This window comes from Mucor velutinosus (genome assembly GCF_035048745.1).
Source record: "Mucor velutinosus strain NIH1002 chromosome Unknown tig00001540, whole genome shotgun sequence".
Lineage (NCBI taxonomy): Eukaryota > Fungi > Mucoromycota > Mucoromycetes > Mucorales > Mucoraceae > Mucor > Mucor velutinosus.
This window is the reverse complement of record NW_027041893.1, coordinates 285,130-299,324: the sequence shown is the minus strand read 5'-3', so window position 1 is coordinate 299,324 and position 14,195 is coordinate 285,130. Positions and strand designations below refer to the sequence as shown.

The 14,195-nt window shown below is 37.8% G+C and overlaps 3 protein-coding genes across 3 annotated transcripts; 2 read left to right on the top strand and 1 right to left on the bottom strand.

The window, feature by feature from the left end:
- Window positions 1–437: 437 nt before the first annotated feature.
- Window positions 438–5,446, top strand: ATC70_004206 (uncharacterized protein; the record flags this gene model as incomplete). The annotated part of the gene is made up of 6 exons (XM_064823515.1): window positions 438–1,141; window positions 1,209–1,261; window positions 1,320–1,418; window positions 2,270–3,738; window positions 3,829–5,056; window positions 5,154–5,446. The coding sequence occupies 6 exons, from the start codon at window positions 438–440 to the stop codon at window positions 5,444–5,446; spliced, it is 3,846 nt and encodes a 1,281-aa protein (XP_064688340.1).
- A 4,089-nt stretch (window positions 5,447–9,535) lies between these two features.
- PCBD1 (putative pterin-4-alpha-carbinolamine dehydratase) lies at window positions 9,536–10,081 on the bottom strand (the record flags this gene model as incomplete). The annotated part of the gene is made up of 1 exon (XM_064823514.1): window positions 9,536–10,081. One exon carries the CDS (start codon window positions 10,079–10,081, stop codon window positions 9,536–9,538), a length of 546 nt encoding a protein of 181 aa, XP_064688339.1.
- A 553-nt stretch (window positions 10,082–10,634) lies between these two features.
- Window positions 10,635–11,036, top strand: cyp3 (Peptidyl-prolyl cis-trans isomerase-like 1; the record flags this gene model as incomplete). The annotated part of the gene is made up of 1 exon (XM_064823513.1): window positions 10,635–11,036. One exon carries the CDS (start codon window positions 10,635–10,637, stop codon window positions 11,034–11,036), a length of 402 nt encoding a protein of 133 aa, XP_064688338.1.
- Window positions 11,037–14,195: the final 3,159 nt, after the last annotated feature.

Genomic DNA, 14,195 nt, shown 5'->3' with positions numbered 1-14,195 from the left:
GCTTAGGAGCAAAGTATGGCCCCGTGGCTTTTTATTTTAATCGTCAGCAGATGTCGTCTGTATACAGCAACAAATAGATGATGGTTTGGTCCATGCAAAATGCTGTAGAACAAGATATTCTTATCATTGCCCTAGTCGAGCAAGGTGTTGCCTCCCAAGCACCTGTGTTTTTCATCATTTCATTCACATACGTTTGAGGCTAAGTTGAGCTGAAACGGGAATCTTTTGCTCTGTCCTACCTGGTACATTTTGCTTTTTGTATGAATGACCCATTCTAAATGCCTTTTTCGATCCTTGAGTTACATCTCATTTTGGGTTTAATAACAATTGGCCCGCGCGCCTAAATTCTCATAAAAACCGTGCGTTTCTCTGTCTCTCTCTTTCTTCTTCTTCTTCTTCTTCTTCTTTCATCTTTCATTCATACATCACCTCAAATCATGAATCAGCAATTCACTGCTAATAGCAGCCAAACTCAGAGCCGTCTTGCAAATCCAACAACGTACCATATGCAGCAAATGAGATATAAAGACTCGTCTACAATGGGCATTGATCCATCACATATGCTTGATAATGCGCATCTGATGTTTACCCATCAGCAGCATCAAAACCAACAGCAGCAAGATTCTCCAAATCTGTCTGATCTGGATTACTCTGAGCTAGCCAATTCACCCAATAACCATGGCGATTACCAGCCTCGGCCCACATCCTCGTTGTACCGTCAAAGCGGAAGTGATAGCTACATGTTTGATGAAACAACTATCAAACAGCAGCAAAATCATCATCAACATCAGCAGCAGCAAACAAATTTTGGCGGGTATGCCGTACAAATGAAACGATCTACAACCGAGATAGATGCCTCAGCCATTGGTGGTTTAGCTGGATATGGTCCACATCATAATAATTACTATCCAATTTCTACATTTGATCACGATAATGGTAATAATGAAGGTCGGTTGACTAAACAAGTAGCTGGTAGTGCTCCTTCCAACATGGGCTTTCATGGCTATTCCTCTTTTGCTGGCTCAGATGACATGATCTCCGTAGCAACATCACAGCAATCTTCCAACGTGATTCCTCCGAGTAACACTGATATGATGGATGATCCTAATTACAATCCAGAAGACTACTCCACCCAAGCAAAGTAAACACTCTTCTCTGTTACCTTTGTACCTATTTTCGCTTTATTTATTTGTTTGTATTTCTGTTAGTATGCAAGCTATTATGGAAAAGAGACGTAGAAGAAGAGAATCTCACAATGCAGGTAAGGATTTACAACAAGAACATGATTGTCATGTTACTTACTGCTAAATTTTTCACAGTCGAAAGAAGAAGACGAGACAATATCAATGATAGAATCCAAGAATTAGGAACACTGCTACCTGATGCCCTTGACGATGGTGTAAATCGAATGAACAAAGGTACCATACTGCGCAAAAGTGTTGAGCAAATAAGGAAACTACAAAATGATGTAGTTCAGTATCAACAGAGAATAAGAGATTTGGAAATGATTCTACAACAAGTAAGACATTCTCATGGTGGTAATGGTGGTAGTGCTTTGATGATGAATGGCAATATTCATATGCCTTGATTCATTTTATATTATTTATACTGTATATTTCTTTTTCAACATTTACTTCAAATCTGTATACATCTATCATTCTATAGTCCCCTTACACGTCTTTTCTTCTTCATACATTATATACATACATGCATCTTGTAATAGTAGTAGAATACTATATTGTATGAATTCTTAATATCAATTCCCAAATAAATTCAATACCACTTCTGATTTAATACCCAAACATATTGGTAAAACATCTTGCAGAGTGTTTCATCCCAACAAATAAGGTAGCAAATATTTACTTTGTATAGGCGGCATCTATCCGAAAAAGCTTCCCTAATATCAATCTACATTCGTAATTCCAGTGCATTTGATTTTTGCATAGTTTTCATACAATTCATATTCATGTATTACTGCGGTTTCGGTTATTTGCAGCATAGCGACTGATCCAAAATCAGGTTTCCAGATCAGATGTCTACCTCTATTGTTAGAAACACTATTTTAGTCGATACCTGATAAAGTGAAGCGTACAAGGTAGGTGATTTATAATCAACAAAAAAATGTCAAGGAATGGCTATTCCAAATTCGCTATTTGATTGCGAAAGCACAGGCATCCTCAGCAGTGCCGGCAATAGCTAGACTATATGTTTGCAGGCCGTGATGCTTTCTTCAAAATGAGTGATGGTGAAATCACATTTCTCTCTCAAGAATGGACAGACCATGCCTTGTTAACCAAGACATACACTACCGGCATGACTAACTGTGGTAAAGGTGTTTGGCGGGCCAACCCCTTTCTTGCGAAGAACCCTATCTACGTCAACAAATTAAACACTGCTATCTCTAACCACGTTGAAGCCAAATTAGATTCTAACCTATCTGCTCAAGAAAAATGGGACCTGATTAAGAAGAAAACTAAGCAAGTTACTCAAAGCTTCAGCCGCGCTCACTGTTCATGGAGGAAAGCTAAAATCAAGAAGCTACAGAGTGAGAGGAACAATTTGCTACGTAGGTACCGGGATGACTCCGTCTGTCTTAATCTTTTGCTTTCTCTTGTCGAAAAGGAGCTATCCAAACTCCAACAAGAGATAGTTGACGTCCAACGACTGAGAGCAGGACAGAGATGGCACGAGAAGAGTGGAAAGTCTCCAGGTTACATCAAGCAAACATTAGCGGAAAAGGCATCCAAGCGAACAATCTCTAGCCTAAAGCATCCTACTTCCGGGGAACAATGCTGGGAAACTAGTACTAAACTTGATGCTGCCAAAATCTTTTACCAAGACCTATACACCGAGGAAGAAACTGATCTCAATTGTGTGGAAAGAATGCTACAATATATCGACAAAACAATTCCAGCTGAGGACTCACAGGACATCATTGAAGACATACCTTACGAAAATATCATTCAAGGATCTCGAAGAACGCCAAATGGTAGTAGCCCGGGCCTGGATGTTATATGTTACGAAATTTTGCACCTTCTAGTTATCAACCCAAGCTGTGAAGCAATTATCCTGCAAGTGTTCAGCGATGCTTTATCACTAGGCAAATTCCCAAAATCCTGGCAGGAATTATGTATTGTGCTGCCACCAATGAAAGGGGATATGACTGACCTTGGCAACTACCGTCCAATAACCCTAATAGCCTCTGATTGCAAAGTGCTTACCAGACTACTTAACTCACGAGTTAAAGATGTAGCAAGTGACCTTATAGGCCCCCACCAAAGTGGTTTCCTGAGAGGTAGATACATTGGAGACCATGGGATGTCATTGAAAGTGATTGTAGACAATGCACGTGAAGCAAGATGGAACAATTCTGAAGAATTTGTCGAATGTGCTGGGATTATGCTGGACAACGCCAAAGCGTACGATAAGGTACATCCCCAGTATATATTCAAGGTCCTAGTGAAGTTTGGTTTTCCAAAACAGTTTGTCCAATGCATCTGCAAGTTATTCTTCGACAACTCAATTTACGTGAATGTCAATGGCTTTTTAACAGATCCTATCAAGCAAAGACGCGGCATCAGACAAGGAGACAGTATATCATCAATGCTGTTCAACTTGGCTATTGAACCATTTCTGCTATCTGTGACCAAAAGTACAACTATCTCGGGGTATAGTCTCCAGCACGTCAAGCCTATAAGCAAGAGAACAAACAGTTGGGTGGCTCCTCCTCCATTGAAAGTACTCGCATATGCGGATGATGTCCTGACTTTCGTCAAGTCTCGGGCAGAACTTCTTGATCTGTAAGAAAGATGGAGAACTTACAACAAGGCCTCGAGCTCCAAGATCAACTACGACAAGTCCGTGGCCTTCCCTCTTCATGGTGGAAGAATGACAAGCCAAACTGGTGGCCTAATTCAAGATCATGCAACAAACAATCTCAAAATCAAATGGTATGATTCTACGTCTACAGAATTTATAAAATACCTAGGTTATCCAATTTGGCTCTGCAATCAACAGAGAGACGTATACATTGCTAAACTGCTGGGTGATATTATTACTGCTGTTGAAAGGTTTGCAGCACGGCAAGTCTCACTGCACGGCAGAGCGAATATTGCCAACACTATGATATTGTCCAAACTATGGCATGTCATTCGGATCGTTTCCCTGCCCAAAGACACAATCAAGAAGATAACCTCAATCATTTATCAGTTTGTAATGTCTGGCTTGTATCCACCTCTAAAGGGCAACTCTCTCTTCCTACCAAGGTATCAAGGCGGTTTAGGACTGATTGATATAATGGCGCAACAAAAGGTTCTGCAATTCAAATATCTGAACGCTTTGCTAACAGAAAACAGCAACAACATACCTGGTCTCACTTATAGGTTACTAGTGGATTATTTGAAGATGTCTCACGACTCACCATCGCACATAGTCCCTATACTGTTCAAAACGGCTAGATACAAAAACCAGTTAAGAGGCTTTCACCCTTATTACATGATGTTCGAGGCAATAGATACTTGTATGAAGCACTCTCCACTCTCACTCGCTTGGTCTGTCAAACCAAATATCATGACACTCTTGTCATTGCCAGTGCTGGAAATTCTTGATTTTGACAATGAGGAAGTAGCTATGGGATATACAAGCAGAGACTCGATCAGGGAGAGCAAAGTTCACGACTTCTTCCACATCGATCAGGAAACAAGTACTCTGCAGCTAAAGTCAAGAAGTGAATGCAAGCGATCAAACATCAGGAACCAGATAGAAAGAGGTCTTCTTTGTGGGAACATCAAATTGAAATCCTTTGCGGATACAAGAAACAGGGAGGCTCATCTAGATCTACAGCCTTTCGTTGCTATGCTTAATTACCAAGACCACCCAATGCTTCGATTGACGAACAAAGACTTGAGATCAATTATGCTGGACATATACAACCTTGATGTTGGACGAAAGTTCAATCATACCATCAGCAAAGTCCATTGGAAACACTTCTATCATCAAAACATGCACCACTCTGTGAGAAATGTCTGGTATAGAATGATCCATAAGCAATGCCCAAGTAAATCATCTCTTTTCGTTCGACGCCTGAGGAACGTCGAAGATGACAAATGTACCCTCTGTAATGATACTGAAGATGCCAAACATCTCATGGTTAGCTGCCCCCCACAAAAACGACATTTGGTCCAACATCTTTGAACAATTCCTGGGATATCCCAAAGCTGCTAATCCACAGCAAGTATACCAATCCGTAGTCAATTTGAACCTGAAGCAATACTTCATCTACAACTTAGACATCAAGATTACAATCTTCGACCTGTTTGCTGCCACCATTCGTATGATATGGAGATTCCACCTCCTACTAACATTCGAAGGAGTGCCTTTTGATACCAACAATGTCACCAACAAAATCCGTGCTGAAGTGATGAGATTGTCAGATCTCAAGCATTAATATTAGTAGTAGTTTCAATAGATTTATATATGGAAAGTCACTTTTTTACATACACTTGTCCATCATTTGATGTTCTTATTATATTCGTATATTTACTAATAGATAAGCAACATCCATACAAAAAAAAATCATCAAAAATCAAACGATCGCGTTTTTCGCCTTCATAATGAAGACTTTTGTTATGGTATATACTAATTCAAAATGTTTCTATCGATCTAACGTAGCCCATAAAATTATTTTTGTGGGACCCTGATATGTAAAAATTCGACTCTTTGGCCAGAAACCTCTTTTCATATGTTCGTAAATTGCTCAATAAGTTTATTCAAAACATTTACATTACTTGGTACCATTGGATGCGCCTTAAAAAGTGCTCCAAGAAAGCTTGAATAAGCATGGAATGATCATCAGGTTTTATACAATCGAATTCAACAAAATAGTTCAATCAAGTCGAAAATCATCGAAATTTCGCCAATCTGGAACAAACTATTAGTCTGAATTAAAATGAGTTCTGACTGGTAGCGCTGCAAGCGGGCAAACTCAACGCCCTTTTAACCATGAAGTCAATAACAGATGCTTTTGAAGCATATGGAAGAAGTCGATGAATCACATAATACTATCGTTAGTCAAACTATTTTCTTTGGTAATCTTCTATCTAATAATGAAAGTTCACCAATATACTTTTAAGATCAACTTCTTTCCTTTTAAGGCTTTGAGAGTGTCTAGAGACTATAAGTTTATTTTGTTTTGATATGTGAATATTCTTGGACAAGAAGTATCAAGATTACTATTACGTGGTAGGTTTATTGCAATCAATGTGTAAGGAGTAGTAATGACAGATATTTTTACTATTGTTCAATACCTGTTAGAAATGAAGGTTGTTTACATAGTATATTAATTGCGCTAATTTTTCAATCATGCGGATTGAAACATATGTAATGTGAGTCACCATAACTACCATTCAAAGCAGAAGATTTCCACCCTGCACCAAATTACTTGGCTAATACGGCTTTAACATGAATCTTTGGACGGCTTTCCTGGCTTAAGTTTGTAAAACACACGATTCTGAGCAAAATCATGAAGAGAGCGTACATTTGTGACTTAAACCTCTCATGTCATGATAAATCTCGAGTAAAGTTATTGAATGGTCTTTGTTTTATCTAAATATGATGCATCTTTACGCGATATGACCAAAACTTTCCTTGTACGAATCATCGACTTTTGGTCAAAGTTCGCCTGTGATAACAAGGCAAAAATTTGAATGACAATTTTTTTGAGATACAAAAATGTTGATATATTATGATACAATCATGCTACAGCTTTGAATCAGAGATCATTCGGTAGGATCTTGTTGATCTACACTCTGGTAACCACTACAAGTAGTGTTTTGATAACAGAAACCTGGTAATAATCCGTCAGAAACAACCAAAAAACCACAAAAATAATATTTTATCAGAAATCAGTTTATAAAGCTTGGATCAATGAACTAGAGACTAGTATCATTAGATTAACTTTTAAAAGCTACCTTGCATTTTATTTAGCTAGAAAGCAGTGTCATTACTAGGAGAATTGCTTGATTTCGAGCTCGAACAATCTCAGAAAAACATGGACCCTCATTTTCTGGTAGTATAAAGGCTGAGCTATTCATATTCTGAAATACCTGTAGTGAAGTCAGATTTAAAGGATTTCGCAATAAAGTAATAATAAACTACAATAGAAATAACTGTATTTTACTTTTGCGTAAAATGAACTGAAGATCCTGTAAATGAGTAAAAAAAAGAAGAGTATTTATACATTTGAAACTAGCTTATATGATTAGTGATGATAGAGTGCAATAGGTGCTGCTATTGCGATATCTTGCAAACGCTGTTGGTGTTTGATTCAAAGTAGTAATCGATGCAAGAGCACTCGTCAGAAGGGTCAATTTGATAACCTTGATGGGCTTGGATGGGCTGTCGTCATAGTATGCTATAATTTAACCTTGACAGTTTAAAGTGTGGTGTTTGTTATTGAAGTGTGGAACCCTTTATCTGGAATATTATGCAACTACTATGGCATCAGGGCATAGTTGTCATATTTGAATATGCTTGTTATTACTGAATTGATTTTATTTTGATAAAGATAACATCACTTATTACGACCATCATAGGTGTGATTAAATACACTGTGAGCAGGAGTGATTCATTCAAAGGATGAGTGATATAGGAATGCATCTTTACTTTTTTACTATGTTCATCAAGTGGTAGTTGATGTACATTTGAGCGCTTTATTAATAGATTCAAATAGCATGAACTTCAATGAGTGATATTTGATGAATTCCGGTTTTCAACCAACTGGCGTTTGTGTGGCTATTTCATTACAATAATGACTCAGCGTGTCAGGTATCAGCCATTTCTCCTGAATTATGAGTGTCCAACATTGTGAATAGACTTTAAGTCTTATTTTACTGCTAGATATGGTATCTTTGTCGTGGACGACCATCAAATATATTTTGCTAGCCTGATGAGCATCTAAATCAATTCGAGCAAGTTACTAACTTCAAACTTGCATAATATTATTGACGCTCAAGTGTCAAGGTCACTGTTATTATCGCGCATTTCAAAAATCAAGATCTGAGTCTTAGAATTGGAATAACAGCGCCTATTACTTGAAAATTGAGTTCTGTAAAATGCAGAACATCTGGGCCACCAGACAAAAACGCAATTTACTGACTCTTCTGGCAACGCAACCCACTGCACCTTATTTTCGGCCAAATTCTGTCCAAATCTAGCCATTTTCATGCACGAATAACTCATGCCACAAAGCTTTTTGAGCGCTTGGAATAGCACCACAAGCCTCCTCTTGGCCACGCTTTACTTCTTGATGCTTTATCTCAATTTTTTTTCGGTCGTTGCAAATTCATGAAAATCATCATTTTTCCATGAGTATATGCAAGAGAAGACTCTTGAAAATCAAATGATCGCGTTTTTCACGTCAAAAGTGAAGACTTTTTCTATAATACATATTAGATCAAATTGATCGTAAAAATAAAACGCAACACTGGAAACTCTTTCTATGAGACTTTAATATGCTAAATTTTAACATAATTACAGAAAACCTATTTTCATATTTCTGCAAATTGCTCATTATTCTCGGTCTATAAGCTAGATGTAATTAACACCATTCGATGCGGCTTCTTTATTTCTCTAGAGATGTGTTAGAAAGTTGGGTGTGATAACGATAGTTTTCATAGTCAAATTTAGCAAAAACGTTTAAATGATGTGAGATCAAGTCAATTTTGAACACGAAAATATCACTGCACAATTTCAAATTAAATTGCCGCAATTACGGCTGCTACGGTACAAGACTGGGACTAAATCTACTGGTTATGACGTCGGATAGGGTGCTCTCTCATTTTTCCATACCCTCGTTTTTACTCTTTTTGCAAAACGCGTTTTAGCATCAAGCCATGGTGATTTTGGACACCGTTTGATTGATAATAACACTCTAGCATCCGATACCTCTTGTTAAGCACAAAGAATAAAAGGATTATTATTTGTAGCTTATAAAAAATGTTCAATATTATAAAAACAAGAAAAGACTTATTTGAATAAGATCAGACACAAAAACTAATGATTTATTGATGAAGACAAGAGTTATTCTATTTATACTAAGTTCTGAATGCCAAAGTAGCAATTTATCTTGTACAACGCTTATCACATCTGGTGAACCTCAGTATTTAGATAGCTGAGATGCACTTCACTTATCATAGCTTGTCCATGTTGTTGCACAACACAGACATATCTACCCATCAAGAATACCTTAATCTTTATAGACAGTTGTAGCCCTTCTGGCACAACATTGCCCCCCCAGATTCAGGTACTTCTTGTGGACATTTCGTAATCCCAGATTACAAAACATCATGACAATATAGCACATAAAGCACTTTCCAATAAATAATTACCAAATGACACTGCATCCGAGATCAGTCAGTAAAAACCTTGTGTAAAAACCTTTCATAGGACAAAAATGTAAGGAAAAGACTTGATCCCATCATGCTAGTAGCCATTTAAGACCTGTTTGATCTACCACTCTGACCTTTAGATCTTCAGTCTAACGCTCTCCCAGCTGAGCTATACCCGCAGATGCTTTCACAAACTCATCAAGCCAATTGCGAAGATCGCCGGGAAGACAAGGAGGAAGCAAACGATACCAGTGTTCATCAAGATCAAGCGTGCAACTGCTCAACTTATCGGAAAACCGGCGACAACACTCCTCAATGTTGGCAAAAACTTCCTTTTTTTCATCTTTGACACGTCCAAACCATTGGAACAAAGGAAGATCATCAGGTACAGTTGAACTATTAGCCGCACCTTGACTAACCACTGTTACTTGGGAAGGACTCTGGTTAGGTGTGACCATAGAGAGAGCTTTCTCTATAGCCTCCAAGTTAGAGCACTTCTTTGACAGGGCAGCCTTCAAAGCGTCGACCTCTTCGTCCGACTTGTCCCCACTGTTCGCAACTTCAGCGATCAACCCATGAACCTCCTGACGAAGTCGCTCTACAGCTCCTCCGTACGAAAGCTCGCTTCCAACAGCTTGAACATCTGAACTCTTGTTCTGTTCTGCAGGAGACACAGTAGAATCATTCATAGTCATATTTTTGGTTTAAATTAGATAGGTAGGTTAAAATCTGGAAGATTCTGATTTACACGATCTTAAAAAATGTTAAGCACAAAGAATAAAAGGATTATTATTTGTAGCTTATAAAAAATGTTCAATATTATAAAAACAAGAAAAGACTTATTTGAATAAGATCAGACACAAAAACTAATGATTTATTGATGAAGACAAGAGTTATTCTATTTATACTAAGTTCTGAATGCCAAAGTAGCAATTTATCTTGTACAACGCTTATCACATCTGGTGAACCTCAGTATTTAGATAGCTGAGATGCACTTCACTTATCATAGCTTGTCCATGTTGTTGCACAACACAGACATATCTACCCATCAAGAATACCTTAATCTTTATAGACAGTTGTAGCCCTTCTGGCACAACACCTCTGTCTTGTACTGTTGGATGAACTTGATAATGCTTCTTTGGAATGGAATACAGTAGGTACCATTCGATAACGAGCACTGGAAGGCGTAGGACTAACACTAATAATTAAGCTTGTTTATTAGGTTTAAATAATTTCTTGCTTGTTTGAATGAATACTGCTGCCAATACTTCTCTGCCATCTCTTCTGTCTGCTTCTTTGGTCTTTGCCTGGTCTCTTCTGGTGGCGTTCGTACTTTGGTTTGTCTATGGTGCTGGTGTTGCTACTACTGCTACTGCTAATATGGTCTTTTCTAGTCTACAGTGTTTGGTGCATCATGCTCGTTCTCTGGTGTCGCTCGTTCTTTGGTTTGTCTATGGTGCTGGTGTTGCTACTACTGCTACTGCTAATATGGTCTTTTCTGGTCTACAGTGTTTGGTGCATGCTCGTTCTCTGGTGTCGCTCGTTCTTTGGTTTGTTTATGGTGCTGGTGTTGCTACTACTGTTGCTATTATGGTCTTTCATGGTCTACTGTGTTCGGTGTATGCTGGTTCTCTGGTCTATATTCGGTGATTGCGTATCCTCTGGTCTATCTATGGTGATGGCAAGTGGTAAGTATCTTCTTTCTTCTGATCGCAATGATATAAAACTTCTTTGAACGTTTGTATTATTGCTTCTTTTCTCATGATAATGCATTCATGATGTTTGCTTTGTTGCGTTTTTCTTCTTCTTTTGTTGGTCGTGTTGCTTTACATCCGACTATTACCATGCATGTTGCTCATGTATGCATTTTTGTTGCAACAACAACGAGCTGTTTTGAACGTCTCTGATGTTGTACTTGTTATACTTTTCTTTTGAGTACTCACTTTGTGTGAGTATCCCTTTTTTTGCCTACGTACTGCTATACTCCTATAGTAGTATGTTCTTTTCTGTACTTTCTTTTCTTTTATTATGTTTCTTTGAAGCATACCTTTTTGTTTACGTTGTGTGGATGTGCTTATCCCTGAAGCTCAACAAGACTCTATCCAAGGCTAGGAGGTAGATAGGCTGCCTTCACTTGGTTATCACTACTTACTTTAGTGATGATTGAGGGTCTCAATGCCAGAATTTAAAGCTAGGTGATGTAAGTAAGGCATGCTCTAGCGCCTGGGGGAAGTTTGATGATAGCAGCGGCTATATTGCTATTATAGCGGCGCTTAAAATTTTGCCTCACATCAAAACAGGGGGAAACCCTCGCAAATTTTTTTTTAGGTCAGCGGAGTTTTCAAGCGATTTGATTGGCTCAGGGGTTGAAACGACGAAGGGTTACAACTAGTTGATGTCCTATTTATTTGACCTTTATCGTGATTTTATGTTTCTAATAAAATGATTCAGAAATAGACACAATTTATACCTTTCTCTATTCTAAATTTAAATAAGATGTAATCATTTAATTTAGCATTCTTTGAACAGATTTATGGGTGGGATGTCTTATATATTTATGAGGTGGAGAAAGTTATATAGGCAGAGCAGTACGCTAGATACTAGTTTTTTGCATTACCAGAAGCCATGCGTAATAGTTGTCGTGTATCATTAGTTTCCAACACGTTTTGATCTCATATATTGCTATTGTTTATGATATAGATTGTGCCTGAGGGGCAAATGAATCATACAACGTATGATACGTGATAAGGATTGAGCATAATCTTATGAGAAAATGCGTAGAATTCTGAGATCTCTCGATTTATACATAGCCAGATGACACATCTGTTTAGGATATAGATCAACTCTGAGAGGCAAATATATTATACGTTGTATGATACATGAGAAGACTTGAGAACGAGTAGAGATGCGTAATAAATTGAGAGTTCTTTATTCAAGCAGCACAAAGGAACATGGGTGATGCCATCAAATGGCTAATCTATATTCTGGTTCCTAGAGTGTGGTAACCTATGATCTTTCGTCCCTGAAAGTGGGTTTCAATTCTCTCCTAGATCATCTCTGTTGCCTGTCCCTGGCTGGTGGTCTATGTGCTTTTATGCAGCACATCCTCCTCATTAACTGGTTCAAGGCTTATACAATTATCCCGCTTCAAGATCAAGGTCCTATTGCTGCGGTACTGTCAAACAAACTATAAATACCTTCAAAATTTACTCTATTTTTAATTCTCATTCAATCTCGGAATAACTTAATAAATATACTCGGTTATAATGGTATTTCCTCTGTCTATATTTCGTTATTCTAAGCAGGTCTCCATCAAAGTTCAGCGTAGGTCAGGAAACCAATCGAAGAGTCGAAATGTTCATCGTAACGTAATAAATTTATGGTCTCGACACACTTTCAAAATCTCGAAAATAAAAAAGGTACCCTAATTAACAAGTATTTTGATAGACTGGCGTTATTAAATATAGAATGAAGAAAAAATAGCATGGATAACGATAGTGCTATGTAACTTGCCACTTACTTTCCATTCGCTTCAAAAGCATCTATTACTCTATCGCCTTCATGTTGAAAAGGGCATTGCGTTTGCCGGCTGGCCCCACCAGCCAAAAATTAATTCAAACCCAGACTATTTGTCTGTTTCAGATTGGTCAAACCCCGATGATTTTCAACTCGATTGAGTTATTTTAGCAGATTCGATTATAAAAAATATGTTGATCATCTTATGCGCCTTTAAGCTTTCTTCGAGTGCATTTCAAGGCGCATCCAATGGTACCAAGTAAGGTGAATGTTTTGAATAAACTTATTGAGCAATTTAAGAAAGCATGAAAAAAGGTTTCTGGCCAAAATCTTGAAACTTTACATATCAAAGTCCCATAAAGATGATTTCAGGGTTTACTTTAGATCGATAGAAACATTTTGAATTAATATGTACCATAGTAAAAGCCTTCATTTTCAAGGTCAAAAACGCGATCGTTTGATTTTCGATGAAAACCATGAGGGGTACCTCATGCTTTTTGGTCGATTTTTGGCCATGTTTTTTTTGATCCCCAAAAAGTTGAGCAAAAGTGTCAGAAAGTAACTGCCAAATGAAAGGAACTGTTTGGTGCTATTCTGACGAGCTAAAACAGTCTTGAGCGCAGCTCAAATGCACTCAGATTTTGCTGTATTAAGAAAACTATGGAGTAGAAAGGGGAGATACCAGTATGCTGCTTATCCGTATATGAAGTGGCTACGTGTATATGGATGTAGAACATCACATAAGAATCAGATACACAGATAATATGAAGGGTTCTCAAGTGAAAGTAGAGAGTTAGAATAAAAGTAGCAGTATTTTGATAAGATACGCAAGGGCAAACGATAGCGCGAGCTGCCGCTGCGCAGGCTGGTTCTCACCGAAGCGAAAGTAGAGAGCCATGCGAAGCATAAATACACTCGTATTATATAGCAAGTATCATTCAAGAAAACCATTTTAGACTATAAATAACATATATGATAATTTAGGACCTAAAACAGTTTCAAGAGTTACATTTTTAGTTTGAATATAATTCAAGTAACCAGCATTTCAATTATGAATAAAAAAAACAACATTGTATTAATGCCTTATGTATGATATATTATCGTATCGAAATAGTAGATATAAATGTTTCTCCAAGGTTTAAGGATCTGAAAATAATAACACCAACCTCGTCCGTTCCTAGCACATCTGTCTTGCTCTACTACAAGGCTACTGTACACCATTACAGTACTACTCTTGATAGTCTATATACAGTTTGTCTCTCAATAGAGCCAGTTTTATGTATGTTTTGGAGG